At 42.2% G+C, this 13,698-nt stretch overlaps 1 protein-coding gene across 1 annotated transcript; it reads left to right on the forward strand.

Moving 5' to 3' along the window:
- The first annotated feature begins 252 nt into the window (after positions 1-252).
- LOC132765679 (vomeronasal type-2 receptor 26-like) lies at positions 253-13,387 on the forward strand. Its single transcript, XM_067464756.1, has 8 exons — positions 253-317; positions 1,752-2,043; positions 4,311-4,567; positions 6,575-6,662; positions 7,836-7,917; positions 9,009-9,358; positions 10,768-10,894; positions 12,477-13,387. Exons 1-8 carry the CDS (start codon positions 253-255, stop codon positions 13,385-13,387), a joined length of 2,172 nt encoding a protein of 723 aa, XP_067320857.1.
- Positions 13,388-13,698: the final 311 nt, after the last annotated feature.

Genomic DNA, 13,698 nt, shown 5'->3' on the forward strand with positions numbered 1-13,698 from the left:
TGGAGGCGTGTTCCCCCCCCCCCCCCCCCTCCATATATGGATGACTTAGATGACGGATTAGAAGGCATGATCATCAAGTTTGCAGACGACACCAAATTGGGTGGGAGAGCCAATACTCCAGAAGACAAGAGCAGAATTCAAAACAATCTTAATAGATTAGAGAAATGGACCAAAACTAACAAAATGAAGTCCAACGGTGAGAAATGCTAGATACCCCACTTAGGCAGAAAAAATGAAATGCAAAGATACAGAATGGGGGATGTCGGGCTCAAGAGCAGTACATGTGAAAAAGATTTTGGGGTCCTTGTGGACAACAAGTAAACATAAGCCAACAATGTGATGCGACGGCAAAAATAGGCAATGGGATTTTGGTCTGCATCTATAGGGAACACTGTAATCAAACATATGGAGCTCACTGTATTTCAATAGGTGTCATGAAACTGTATCTGTATGTTTTCTTGACTAAAGAAACAAAAGTTTTCTGACCCATTGAAAGAGTTACACTGCTGAGTCGAATAGATTTTTTTCTCAGGAGCACATCTCCACGTGGAATCACTCATATCCCATCGTGTTTATTATGTTGCAGAAATTGTTTTTTATGTCTAGAAATTATCAAAATAATTGTGATTTATTCCACTTCTCAAAGGATGTTTGTTCAAAGGTCATCTTTGGAACTAACACGAGAAACCTCAAAACAATGCAGCCGATGCTGTAGCTGTGGCCTCAGACAAACACCTTTTGTCCATTGAGGATAGTGAGTATTCCCTTCACATCTGAGGCCAGAGGCCAATTGTAGTGTTTATTTCCTTTACATCCTTGCTGGTCTGGGGCCAATTTTACCCATATTAGTAAAACCACACACGCCAGCTGTGCTTTTGTGAGAGGCTTCGGCATCTCATTATTCTACTCTGCGATTATTTTGTCTGAAGATACAAAAGAGAGGGAAAATTCAAAGGCATCTCCATCATGATGTGGTGGTGGCTGCTGTACCTTATGCTGCTCTACAGAGATGCCTATGGGAGGCTGAAGGCCAAATGCCCAATGAAATGGATCCTAGATCGAACACATTCATTTAATTATTACAAGCCTGGAGACTACACAATTGGTGGGATCACAGAGACAGCAAATATTATGCATTATCCATATGTTTTCTTCCAACCTCCTACTACGAATTATGTTGGGTAAGAAATTGGGACATTTCATAATCTTTCATTCTTCTTGTTGGGCAGAGATAGGTTCTGTTTTCCAGAGAAAAGAATTGCTAAGATGCCATCAAGACCTGATATCTTGGGACAGATGTAGACCTCTCACTGACTGGGAATACCTGCGGTTCATTCTCCTTCAGATTCCATCTGAACATGAGAAAGAACTTCCTGACTGTGAGAGCTGTTGTTCAGCAGTGGAACTCTCTGCCTCAGAGTGTGGTAGAGGCTCCTTCTTTGGAGGCTTTTAAACAGAGGCTGGATGGCCATCTGTCGGGGGTACTTTGAATGTGGTTTTCCTGGTTCTCGGCACAGGGTTGGACTGGATGGCCATGAGATCTCTTTTGACTCTATGATTCTTTCTTTCTCCATTTTAACAAAGAGTAAAAATCCCATGGCTTTCATTTTTTCCGTGTACTGTATATCAAATGCTGCTCATGTATATTCCTTTTTCACCTCTCTCCCCTCCCCCCCCCCCCCTTCTCTTCTTCTCCATATATTTTTTACGAAACAGAGGGTGAAAATATCATGGCTTCCATTTTATTGCAGTGTAGAGAATTTAGAATACTGGCAGAACCTAGCATTCTTGTTTGCCATTCGTGACATCAACCAAGATCCACTGCTCTTACCCAACATCACACTGGGATACAGCATCTATGAGAACTATTTCGATGAAAGAATAACTTACGATGCCACGATAGACCTGCTATCGACTGGAGAACAGAGCGTTCCAAATTACAGCTGTGGAAAGCAGAGTAACCTCTTGGTGGTTCTTGAAGGAGCAGGCACTGAAATTTCCAGCCTGATCTCAAGCATCTTGGATATCTACAAAACTCCACAGGTATGAATGGGTTGGGTGGTTGTAGGATGGGTTTATATGAAGCAGTGGTTCCCAACCTGTGGGTCACAGCCACATGAACAAAAATCCAGTCTGCAAATCTCCTTCCTCTTTATTTATTTTATTTCCTTTCCTTTCTGCCGAAATAACCAGCCCTGCTCCTTTTGGTACTAATGTTGAGGAGTGGTCCCTGGTTAAGTGTGCCTTGGTCAAAGTGGCTCCTGGTCAAAGTGGCCCTTGGTCAAAGTGGCCCTTGGTCAAAATGGCCCCTGGTCAAGTGGTCCCTGCTCAAAGTGGCCCTTGGACAAAGTGGTCCCTGGTCAAAGTGGTTCCTGGTCAAAGTGGGCCTTGGTCAAAATGGTCCCTGGTCAAGTGGTCCCTGGTCAAAGTGGTCCCTAGTCAAATGGGCCCTTGTCAAGTGGTCCCTGGTCAAAGTGACCCTTGGTCAAAGTGATCCCTGGTCAAAGTGGCCCTTGGTCAAAGTGGTCCCTGGTCAAATGGGTCCTGGTCAAGTGGTCCCTGGTCAAAGTGGCCCTTGGTCAAAGTGATCCCTGGTTAAAGTGGTCCCTGGTCAAGGTGGTCCCTGGTCAAAGTGGTCCCTGGTCAAGGTGGTCCCTGGTCAAAGTGGCCCTTGGTCAAAGTGGTCCCTGGTCAAAGTGGCCCTTGGTCAAAGTGGTCCCTAGTCAAAGCGGTTCCTGGTCAAAGTGGACCCTGGTCAACAGGTCCCTGGTCAAAGTAATCCCTGGTTAAGTGGGCCCTGGTCGAATGGCCCCGGTAAAAAAAAAGTGTGGGAACCACCGATACTAAGATATTCGAAAGGCATACTGTTTTATGGATGTTAATATAATAAGCAAATAGCATCCTTCCCCAGCCATTACTCAAGGTACACCATATTATCTAGACTTTTTGTGTTCCTTCCATTCTAGTGAAGAAAGCATTTTCTGATTTCAAATTAAAGCAACCTGAAAAATCGTGTTATGGGTGGCAAGACATTGTTGGCTAGGAGTCGTAAATTATGTTCAGAACTAAGCTACTAAAATGTATCAGATCACTTGGATATAGGGCTTGCAAAATTGCATTTTATTGCAAAAGAATGTTTATCCTCAAACACAATTTTTAATCCTGTAAATTCTTTTTAGATCAATGGTTCTCAACCTTCCTAATGCCACAACTCCTTAATGCAGTTCTTCATTTTGTGGTGACCCCCAACCATAAACTTATTTTTGTTGCTACTTCATAACTCTAATTTTTCTACTGTTATGGGTCGTAATCCAAATATCTGGTATGCAAGATGTATTTTCATTCACTGGACCAAATTTGGCACAAATACCCAATACACCCACATTAAAATACTGGTGGTTTGTGTGCGTGTGTGTGTCTGGGGTGTGTGTGTGTGTGAATTTGTCATTTAGGAATGTAGTTGCTGGGATTTATAGTTCACCTACAATCAAAGAGCATTCTGAACTCCACCAAAGATGGAATTAAACTAAACTTAGCACACAGAACTCTGACGACCAACTGAAAATACTGGAAAGGTTTGTTGGGCATTGACCTTGAGTTTTGGAGTTGTAGTTCACCTACATCCAGTGAGCACTGTGGACTCAAAATGGAGTCCACAGTGGTGGATTTGGACCAAACATGGCACGAATCCTCAATATGCTCAAGTGTGAACACTAGCAGAGTTTGTTGAAAATAGACTTTGACACTTGGGAGTTGTGGTTGCTGGGATTTATAGTTCGTCTACAATCAAAGAGCATTCTGAACCCCACCAACAATAGAATTGGGCCAAACTTCCCACACAGAACCGCCATGACCAACAGAAAATACTGTGTTTCCTGATGGTCTTTGGTGACCCCTATGACACCCTTTGTGACTCTCCCAGGGATCCTGACCCAATTATATGAATCTATGATTATGAAATCCAAAATACTTCTATATCCAAAATTGTCTCATTGGTTAGTGAGCTAGTGGTACTTTTCCTTTTTGTGGTTCATTGTATACTAACTTTGCAAACAATTATTAAACACATGGCTTATAGAATTACCATCAGGCTATGTGTTTAAAGTGTTTGTGAAAGTTGAGTAGTTTTCATGTTTAGGCTTGGTTTCTGTCTCTAATATATCCCATAATATAAACAAAAACAACAAAGCACATTAACTCCAAGAAAGGGTGAAGCTGTTAAAGCTAACAACATACATAATCCCATTACAAAAATTTGAAAATCGTCTTCAAAACCAAAACAGAAAACCAAACCTTTCCTTTCTTTTTAGGTCAGTTATGGCTTCCTTAGTAATGCATTCAGCGGAAAAAGTCAGTTAACTTTTCAATACCGAATGACTCCAAAGCAAGAACCTCCATATCTAGGCATTGTCAAACTGCTCCTGCATTTTAAATGGACTTGGATTGCTCTTTTTGCTCCAGAGAATGACTCTGGTGAAAAGTTCCTGAGTACCTTCGGATCTGTGGCCACCAAGAATGGTGTTTGCATTGCCTTCTCAGCAATGGTTCGTAGTCCGAATTTTGAAAAGTACCCAGCCAGCCCGTTCGATATATTTTCGTTTCTGGTGGATACAAACATCAATGTAGCTGTTTATCAAGTGGATTCTTTTATTGTGTATATACAAGGACTATTTATAAAACACGTTGAAAAGACCAGAAACTCAACTGTGGGGAAAGTTTGGATTGCAACAGCTTTGCAGGACCTCACCATGAGAATGCTGCATAGAGTGGTTGATCTCCGGCACAAACATGTTTCTTTGTCTTTCTCTGTCCAGATGAATAAAAGGAGACACTATAGTGACTTTGAGAAATATCAGGTTTATCTTGCACAGTTTGGGAAAGCAGCATTTAGTTGTTTTTTCTCAAGGCCAATGCAATCTCTGAAAATCTGGAAAAGATGTGCAGAAAAAAGCACCATGAAGGAGCTGCCTCAGGATGTGATTGAGGGAATCCATTCTCAAGACAGCTATAGTATTTATAATGCTATCCAGGCTGTGGCACGGACCTTGCATGAGGCACACTCTTCCCGACTGAAGTGGATGAGAATGACGAGTGGAGACAGGCTGACTCCTCAAAGGGTCCCTTCCTGGAAGGTATTACCACATACACTCGAATATAAGCCGACTCAAATATAAGCTGAAGCACCTAATTTTACCATAAAAAAACCCTGGAAAAACTTATTGACTCGAGTATAAATTGAGGGTAGGAAATGCAGCCGCTACTGGTAAATTTAAAAAATAAAAATAGATACCAATAAAATTACATTTATTGAGGCAACAGTAGGTTAAATGTTTTTGAATATTTACATTAAACTGTGTTGGGAATGGGAAGGGGTGGTTGAAAATGTGGGAAAATGATGTGGGAAAGAGTTGGCTGGAAAAGTAGGATATACTGGGGTGGGAAGGGGGCAACTGGGGAAGGGGGAAAGACTAAGGCAGGGGTCCACAAACTTTTTAAACAGAGGGCCAGGTCACACTCCCTCAAATTGTTGAAGGGCCGGATTATAATTTGAAAAAGACATGAATGAATTCCTATGCACACTGCACATACCTTATTTGTAGTGCAAAAAACACTTCAATGCAATACAATAATTACAATGAATAACAATTTTAACAAATACAAACTTATTAGTATTACAAAGGGAAGTGTCAGCCTGCATTTGGCTGATGAAATAGGATTGTTGTTGTTGTTGTGTGCTTTCAAGTCGTTTCAGACTTAGGTTGACCCTGAGTGAGGGCCGGGTAAATTTATTTATTTATTTATTTATTTATTTATTTATTTACCTTGCTTATATACCGCTGTTCTCAGCCCGAAGGCGACTCACAGCGGTTCACAACAAATACGAACAGCAAAAATTCAGTGCTACAGTATAGAAACAGTTAACAACCTAACACATTACACAATTAATAAACAGTTACTACAATACCCATTCACTGTCGTCTCATCATCAAAAACATGTTCTGGATTCGTCATCCATTGTTCCATTCCAGTGTTCATTAACCAATCATTGCACTAATTATTGGAACGCCTGCTCAAACAGCCAGGTCTTCACTTTTTTGCGGAATACCATTAGAGATGGTGCTAGTCTAATGTCCGTAGGAAGGGCGTTAGTTTGAGGTCTCCTGGACTAAGGTGTGGAAGAGGGGTTGCAAACTGGGAAAGGTTAGGAAAGGGCAGCTGGAAAAGTGGGAAAGATCCCATTCTAGAGTGTTAAGGGGAGGTTTCTTCCCTTCCTTCTTTTCCCTTTCTTTCATTCTCTTCCATTCCTTCTTTCCCATCTTTCCCCCTAACTTTCCTCCCACCTCCTTTTCTCGCTCCTTCATTCCCTTTTTCTTCCTTCCGTCTCCCATTCCTTCCTTCTTTCTCCCTTTCTACCACCAACACTAATACTTATTAACATTTTAGGCTGTTGATAGAACAACTTGTTTTTCAACTAGTGGAATGAGACAGATGCCCTTATTTTCCAAGGCTCTTGAAGGTGATGAAAAAGTACAAATAGTGACTAGAATTGCAATGAAGGATATTTCCAAAACAGCTGCAGTCAGACACAAATGGGTGCTAAGATCTGTGATGATGATGATGATGATGATGATGATGATGATGACGATGACGATGATAGCAATGTTAGATTACCTTTCTGTCACTATTGCATTGGTCCTGAATTGTCCAACAGAGAAATTTGCTGAACATCAAAAGGCGTTATCCTCTGGCAAATTGGGGAGGAAGAAAATCCAACAAATGCTCCGTTCAGCAAAGGACAAAAGGGATCCTCTCACCTCTGCAGGAGTCTACCGTATACCATGCAGCTGTGGACAAGTCTACATAGGGACCACCAAATGCCGCATTGCCCAAACACGAATCAAGGAACATGAAAGGCACTGCAGACTAATTCAACCAGAGAAGTCAGCCATAGCGTAGCACCTGATGAACCAACCTGGACACAGCATTTCATTTGAGAACATAAAAATGCTGGACGACTCTCACAACCACCATGTCAGACTACACAGAGAAGCCATTGAAATCCACAAGCATGTGGACAATTTCAACAGAAAGGAGGAGACCATGAAAATGAACAAAATCTGGCTACCAGTATTAAAAAACTCTAAAATTACAACAGCAAAACAGCAGAGAGGGAACAACCAGGCACATCTTAACACCTCTCAACAAAGGATTCCCTCAGGCTCAGCCAGGCCTTCAAATGCTAATGAAGGTGGTCAGTTGAAACATTCACACCTTGCTCCAGCAGAGAAGAGCTCTTTGCCCCACCCCAGTCATTCCACAGATATATAAACCAATTTTCCTAATTCCAACAGACCTCACTACCTCTGAGGATGCTTGCCATAGATGCAGGCGAAACGTCAGGAGAAAATGCCTCTAGAACATGGCCATATAGCCCAAAAAAACCCACAAGAACCTAGGAAGGAAATCCTTCATCAAGGTGTGACCATTTTGCCAGATAGAATTAATTGCATCCACTGAATCGTTCGTGTCAGGAATATAACACACGATGCATCTATGCTATAAAATTAATGCTATAAAATCTTGGAGTTTTTCTAAGTTTTTAACTTTCTCTTCCAAGGGGTGCTGGTGCCTTTTCAAACTGCAAACATTTGGATTCCATGTTATGAACCATGGCAGTGGACATGGTGCCAAACTGCATTCATTCAGTGTAGACACATCCATAGTAAAGTAATATTCTACCGTGTAATCCAAGGGTGTCTGGGAAATCCTTGGAAATGCCCAAGAAAACCTTCACTCACTAACACTTGATCTTTACTCATGTTCATTGATTTAAGGTTTTCAGTAGAGCCTTATCATGCCGCATTATCACAGGGTATCTGCGCCCTACACCACTGGAGAAATTACACTGCTTAGCCGGTATTGCACCACCTGACATCCGCCGGGAAGTTGCAGCCAGTAGTGAAAGGACCAAGGCAGAGACATCTCCAGCTCATCCCCTGTTTGGGTATCAGCCAGCATGCCAACGACTTAAATCTAGACATAGTTTTCTTAGATCTACAGAGACACTCACTGGAACACCTCAGCAAGCGAGAGTTCAAAAGTGGCAGGCTCAAACCCAGCATCTCAATCCGTGGGTGATACCAGATGAGAGACTCCCCCCTGGGCACACAGAAGACTGGGCTTGGAAGGCGCTGAACAAACTGCGCTCTGGCACCACAAGATGCAGAGCCAACCTTCAGAAATGGGGCTACAAAGTGGAATCCACGACATGCGAGTGCGCAGAAGAGCAAACTACTGACCACCTGCTGCAATGCAAACTGAGCCCTGCCACATGCACGATGGAGGACCTTCTTGCGGCAACACCAGAGGCACTCCAAGTGGCCAGATACTGGTCAAAGGACATTTAATAAGCTACCAAGTTTGCAAAATTTTTGTTTTTTTTAAATCTGTTTGTTTGTTTTGTTCTGTTAGAAATGTAATACAATGTTCTGGTTGCGGATGACATGATAAATAAATAAAGTAGAGCCTTAGCTAATTAGGCAGGGTTCTTGTTTGCTTTGAGGAAGGTGTACTTCCGTACTGCCTTCATATGGCTACCTGAAGTTGAATCCAAACTGCCATTTAATGCCGTTTGAAACAGCTTTGTCTGGCATATGTAGATTCAGTCTGAGACCTTTGATAAACACAAATATGAGGTGAGGCAGATCCCTGGATGTTTAGTCAATAGATACGCATTCAATAGATCACTTCATCACATTTACTAAATTCCACTGAGTGCTACACTTAAAACCTGGGAAGCCACTCTTGCCATTACATTAGTTTGGCTTAAAGTGTAGGATAGAGCATTCTTTGCATATTTTAAGAGTGAGGACCAGCATTCTTTTAAAAATGTTTCAGGAAGTGGTGGGGAAGTGGGTTTTTTAAAAGTCATCTGAATGTTTGGCCATTTTTGTGATGGCATTAGTTGCTCCCAGGTTTACAATGAAACATGTTTCCCCAATTTGCAGGAGAGGAAATTGCGGGAGGAGCCAAAAGTCCCCTTGTTAGGGAAAGCATTACCTTTTGTTCACAAGATGTAGAACAGGATTTCCTATCTCAAATATATACCTCTTTTCCTGTGTCATTCCAGCTGAATCCTTTCCTGAGAAACTTTGAGCTTTATAATACTTCCAAGGATGGTATTTATCTAGATGAGAATGGAGATCTGGCAACTGACTTTCAAATCATGAATTGGGTGGTTTTTCCCAACAAATCCTCTACTGGAATTGAAGTCGGAAGTATAGAGAGACGGAACTCCTCAAAGATCAAGTTCACCATAGATCAGAGTGTCATTGTATGGGCCGAGTGGTTTAATCAGGTGGGGCAAATAAGACATTTCTTTTATTGTATTGTCGAAGGCTTTCATGGCTGGAATCACTCAGTTCTTGTGGGTTTTTTCGGGCTATATGGCCATGTTCTAGAGGCATTTTTCCTGACGTTTCGCCTGCATCTATGGCAAGCATCCTCAGAGGCGCTGCGTTTGGTGGTCCCTATGTAGACTTGTCCACAGCTGCATGCCCAAACACGAATCCAGGAACATGAAAGGCACTGCAGACTACTTCAACCAGAGAAATCAGCCATAGCAGAGCACCTGATGAACCAACCTGGACACAGCATTTTATTTGAGAACACAAAAATGCTCGACCACTCTCACAACCACCATGTCAGACTACACAGAGAAGCCATTGAAATCCACAAACATGTGGACAACTTCAACAGAAAGGAAGAAACCATGAAAATGAACAAAATCTGGCTACCAGTATTAAAAAACTCAAAAATTGCAACAGCTAAACAGCAGGGAGAAAAACAGGCAGGGACATCTAATCACCTTTCAAGAAGAGTTTGTTCCAGGCACAGTCAGCCCATTGTATGCTAATCAAGGTGGTCAGTGGAAAGATTCACACCCAGCCCAACTTACAAAAGCCCTTTGTCTCACCCTGGCCATTCCACAGATATATAAACCCCTTTCCCCCCCCCAGTTCCAGCAGACCTCACCTCTGAGGATGCTTGCCATAGATGCAGGCAAAACGTCAGGAGAAATGCCTCTAGAACATGGCCATATAGCCCGAAAAAACCCACAAGAACTGATTTCTTTTATTTCTGCTCATGGCTGTTATCTACTCTTAAGTCAACCCTACTAACTTCAATGGGCTTCACATAGATGCATAGACTACAACCTTAAACTCTGTATACAAAGTTCATGAATGTTTTGTATGCGCCTTATACAGAGTACATATTGTGAAGGTAATTTTATCCACAACAGTTGTAATAATTTTGTGTATAAAATAAAATTTATTTGCAATGAATGATGAAACAGTAAAAGTGTCAGTATCTCAATATTCAGGATTTGGAGTACGGTGGTGGGACCGAGAGCAGGACCTCCCCAGAAGATCTTAGTCTTTGTGGTGGTTTGTAAAGGGAGATGCATTTGGATAAGTAAACTGGGCCGGGATAAAGTGGGCCAAGAATATCCATGGCCAAAAGGGTCTTACAATAGGTAAGATCTGTAACGTAGTAATGCAGCTGCAGTGTTTCCTGGATCACAATGGTAAGATCAAGACCAGGTTACTGGTCTGACTGATTATTATATTATTATTTCAGGTGGTCAATGGGTACTGTCAAGAACTGCCCTGAAATGCTTTCCTTTTCCTCCATCCAATTCTTTCCGTCCAATGAATTTCCTCTGATAAAACTCTTCATTAATACATTCTCTTGAATGTTTCTTAGACTGTGCCCATCTCTAGATGTACTGAAAGTTGTCGCTCTGGATATGCTAAGTTGATGAGGGAAGGAGAGCCGTTTTGCTGCTATGAATGTGCCCTTTGTGCGGAAGGAACCATCTCCACCCAGGAAGGTAGGTGACTCCAGAGTGCCCCTCTCTCAGTGCTGACCAAGGATTTTGCCTGATCAGAGTCCAGAGGCTGTAGCAACAGACAGCAACAAAGAGTCCAAGGTAAAGAAGTTTTAAACACAGTCCAGGCAGTCTATGCAAAATACCACAGTCAAAAACCATAAATCCCGTATCCCGAATTTGATAAACTGAAAGTTTGCTTCCAGTAGTTTAACTGGAGAAAGTAGCCTGTACATAAACTCAGATAGTTCATTGCTGTCACCATTCTAGATAGTGTTTCAGACATATGTCACAGGGTCTCTGCAAAAGTGGAAAAACGCTGAAGAAAAAATAAACACGATTTTCTTCATCTCAGAGAATCCCTTTCTACTCCAGGTCCTGCTGTGGGACTTTAATGGCAGCATCTGATAAAAAACATAGTGTTCCAGTACAGAACCTAGAAGTTCCTGGAGAACATCCTAGTAAAATCTGCAAATCAAATCTGCAGATGTTAATCCCACATATATGGAGGGCTGACTGTCCTGTCTGCTTTGACAGCACTTTGCTCGGGTAAAGAAATGTTCCAATCCTGTTCTCTGAGAGCCATGTTGGGTAAGGCGGGAAATGTTCCCACTGAACCTGGGAATGGACAGAAGGAGAGCCATGCTATCTCCCATTAATAAAGCTTCTTGCTGGGCCGGGCTATAGCACAGCTGGTAAATCACCACCAGCAACAATAAGATCTACCAATCAAAAGGTTGCCAGTTTGAAGCCTAGGTTGGGGTGAGTACAGACTGTCAGCCCAGCTCACTGTTTACCTAAGCAGTTTGAAAACAGTTTAGAGCTGTAAGGAGAGAAATTAGATGCAGCTAAAAAGTAGGGGAGATATTTTATGACATCATAAAAAAGAAAAAGACCAGAAAATGCTGGTGATCAAAAGGAAGGAGGAGGTCCTGATGGCTCTTCATCATAGAGGATGGAGCGACTCCAGCCGCCTCCGTGGCTGGATTTGTGCACAACCTCCAAGGTGCTGAAAGCTGGACACCAACACAACATACCTTCTTTCTATCTGTTCTGTGCTCTCTGTCCAAATGGCATTGAATGTTTGTGGTGTACATGTACTGTGATCCGCCCTGCATCCCCTTGGGGAGATAGGGCAAAATATAAATAAAGTGTTATTATTATTATTATTATTATTATTATTATTATTATTATTGCCCACCATCCTGTTTCTGTCAGTTTTATCACTGAAGACAGGCAAAGCAGCCTTATAGCTAGTGTCAGTCCCTATACACAACACCATCTGCAGTCTGCTGGCCATCCACCTCCTTCCTGTGCTTCTCCCACTTGTAGCCATTTATGGATAACACCATAAAACCCCACAATGTTTATACCACCTTTGGTGAGATGGGCCCTTCTGCTTCTGTGCTAGTATACCGACTGTAAAGTCATATTGAAGGAGGGTATTCTCTCCAATGTTCTCCAAAAGCTGTCTTTTTTCCTGTTATTTTATATTTATATTTGCCTGGTTTTGTTTTGTGTATAGACTACAGATCAAGTGTTACGTTGCTTTATGGTCATTCTTCATCTCTTTTGTTCTTTTCAGATGCGGATCACTGTATTAAGTGTCCCGATGAGGATTACTCCAACAAGGATCGCACAGAATGTCTTGCCAAGTCTATCATCTACCTTTCCTATGAAGACCCTTTGGGAATCAGCATAGCTTTCTTTGCTCTGTTCTTTACCTTAATCACAGGGTTTGTCTTAGGTATCTTCCTCAAATACCAGGAAACAGCCATGGTCAAAGCCAACAACCGTGATCTCACCTACATGCTTCTCATCTCCCTCCTGCTTTCCTTCGTGTCTTCCTTTCTATTCATTGGCCAACCATGGACGGCAACTTGCCTTCTTCGACAAACTGCTTTCAGCATTATCTTCTCAGTGGCTGTCTCATCCTTGTTGGCAAAAACCATAATGGTGGTGGTGGCCTTTATGGCCACTAAACCAGGAAGTGGGATGAGGAAATGGTTGGGGAAGAGTTTGGCCAACTCCATAGTCATTTCTTGCTCTAGTGTTCAAGTGACAATCTGTATGGTCTGGCTGGGATTCTCTCCTCCATTTTCAGATTCCGACATGCACTCCCAGCCTGGGCAGATCATATTGCAATGCAATGAGGGGTCTATGGTCATGTTTTACAGTGCCCTTGGCTACATGGGCTTTCTGGCTGCCATCTGTTTCACTGTGGCTTTCATTGCCAGGAAGTTGCCAGGGGCTTTCAATGAGGCCAAGCTGATCACCTTCAGCATGCTGGTATTTTGCAGTGTTTGGGTCTCCTTTGTGCCCACCTATCTGAGCACCAAAGGGAAATACATGGTGGCTGTGCAGCTCTTCTCTATTTTGTCCTCCAGTCTGGGGTTACTGGGTTGCATTTTTATCCCCAAATGCTACATTATACTGTTTAGACCTCATTTGAATACAAAGAACTTTCTGATGCTGAAAACCCAAGAGCAGACTTGATTTTTATCTTAATTTGCTCTTCATTTGGCACTGGTTTGCCAGGCATGTAAAGGAACTCACATCTTCTTTTAGGAATATATAACAGCAATCCAGAAAACAATTAAAGTTTAGAGTAAGTGGCCAGGAACATTGTGTTTGTGTGTCTTTATGTCACTTTTGATGTATGGCAGTCATAAGGCAGAATTTGTTCTTGTCGCCTAGGGCAACTGTCTTGGCAGGTTTAAAGAGAGGCAAAATGGACACAGGTATTAATTATATGAAGACAAAAAAAGTACTCAAAAGATTCAGACTTACTTAGGTGATGCCTCGTT

The sequence above is a fragment of the Anolis sagrei genome, chromosome 2 (assembly GCF_037176765.1).
Source record: "Anolis sagrei isolate rAnoSag1 chromosome 2, rAnoSag1.mat, whole genome shotgun sequence".
NCBI lineage: Eukaryota > Metazoa > Chordata > Lepidosauria > Squamata > Dactyloidae > Anolis > Anolis sagrei.

What these genes read in the sequence shown, in the direction of transcription:
- LOC132765679 (XM_067464756.1), top strand. Translation starts at nt 253, where the DNA reads ATGGGGGATGTCGGGCTCAAGAGCAGTACATGTGAAAAAGATTTTGGG. An exon ending in ATATCTACAAAACTCCACAG is followed by an intron (nt 2,044 to 4,310) that starts GTATGAATGGGT and finishes CTTTCTTTTTAG; the next exon opens with GTCAGTTATGGCTTCCTTAG. An exon ending in CGTAGTCCGAATTTTGAAAA is followed by an intron (nt 4,568 to 6,574) that starts GTACCCAGCCAG and finishes TTTCCAAAACAG; the next exon opens with CTGCAGTCAGACACAAATGG.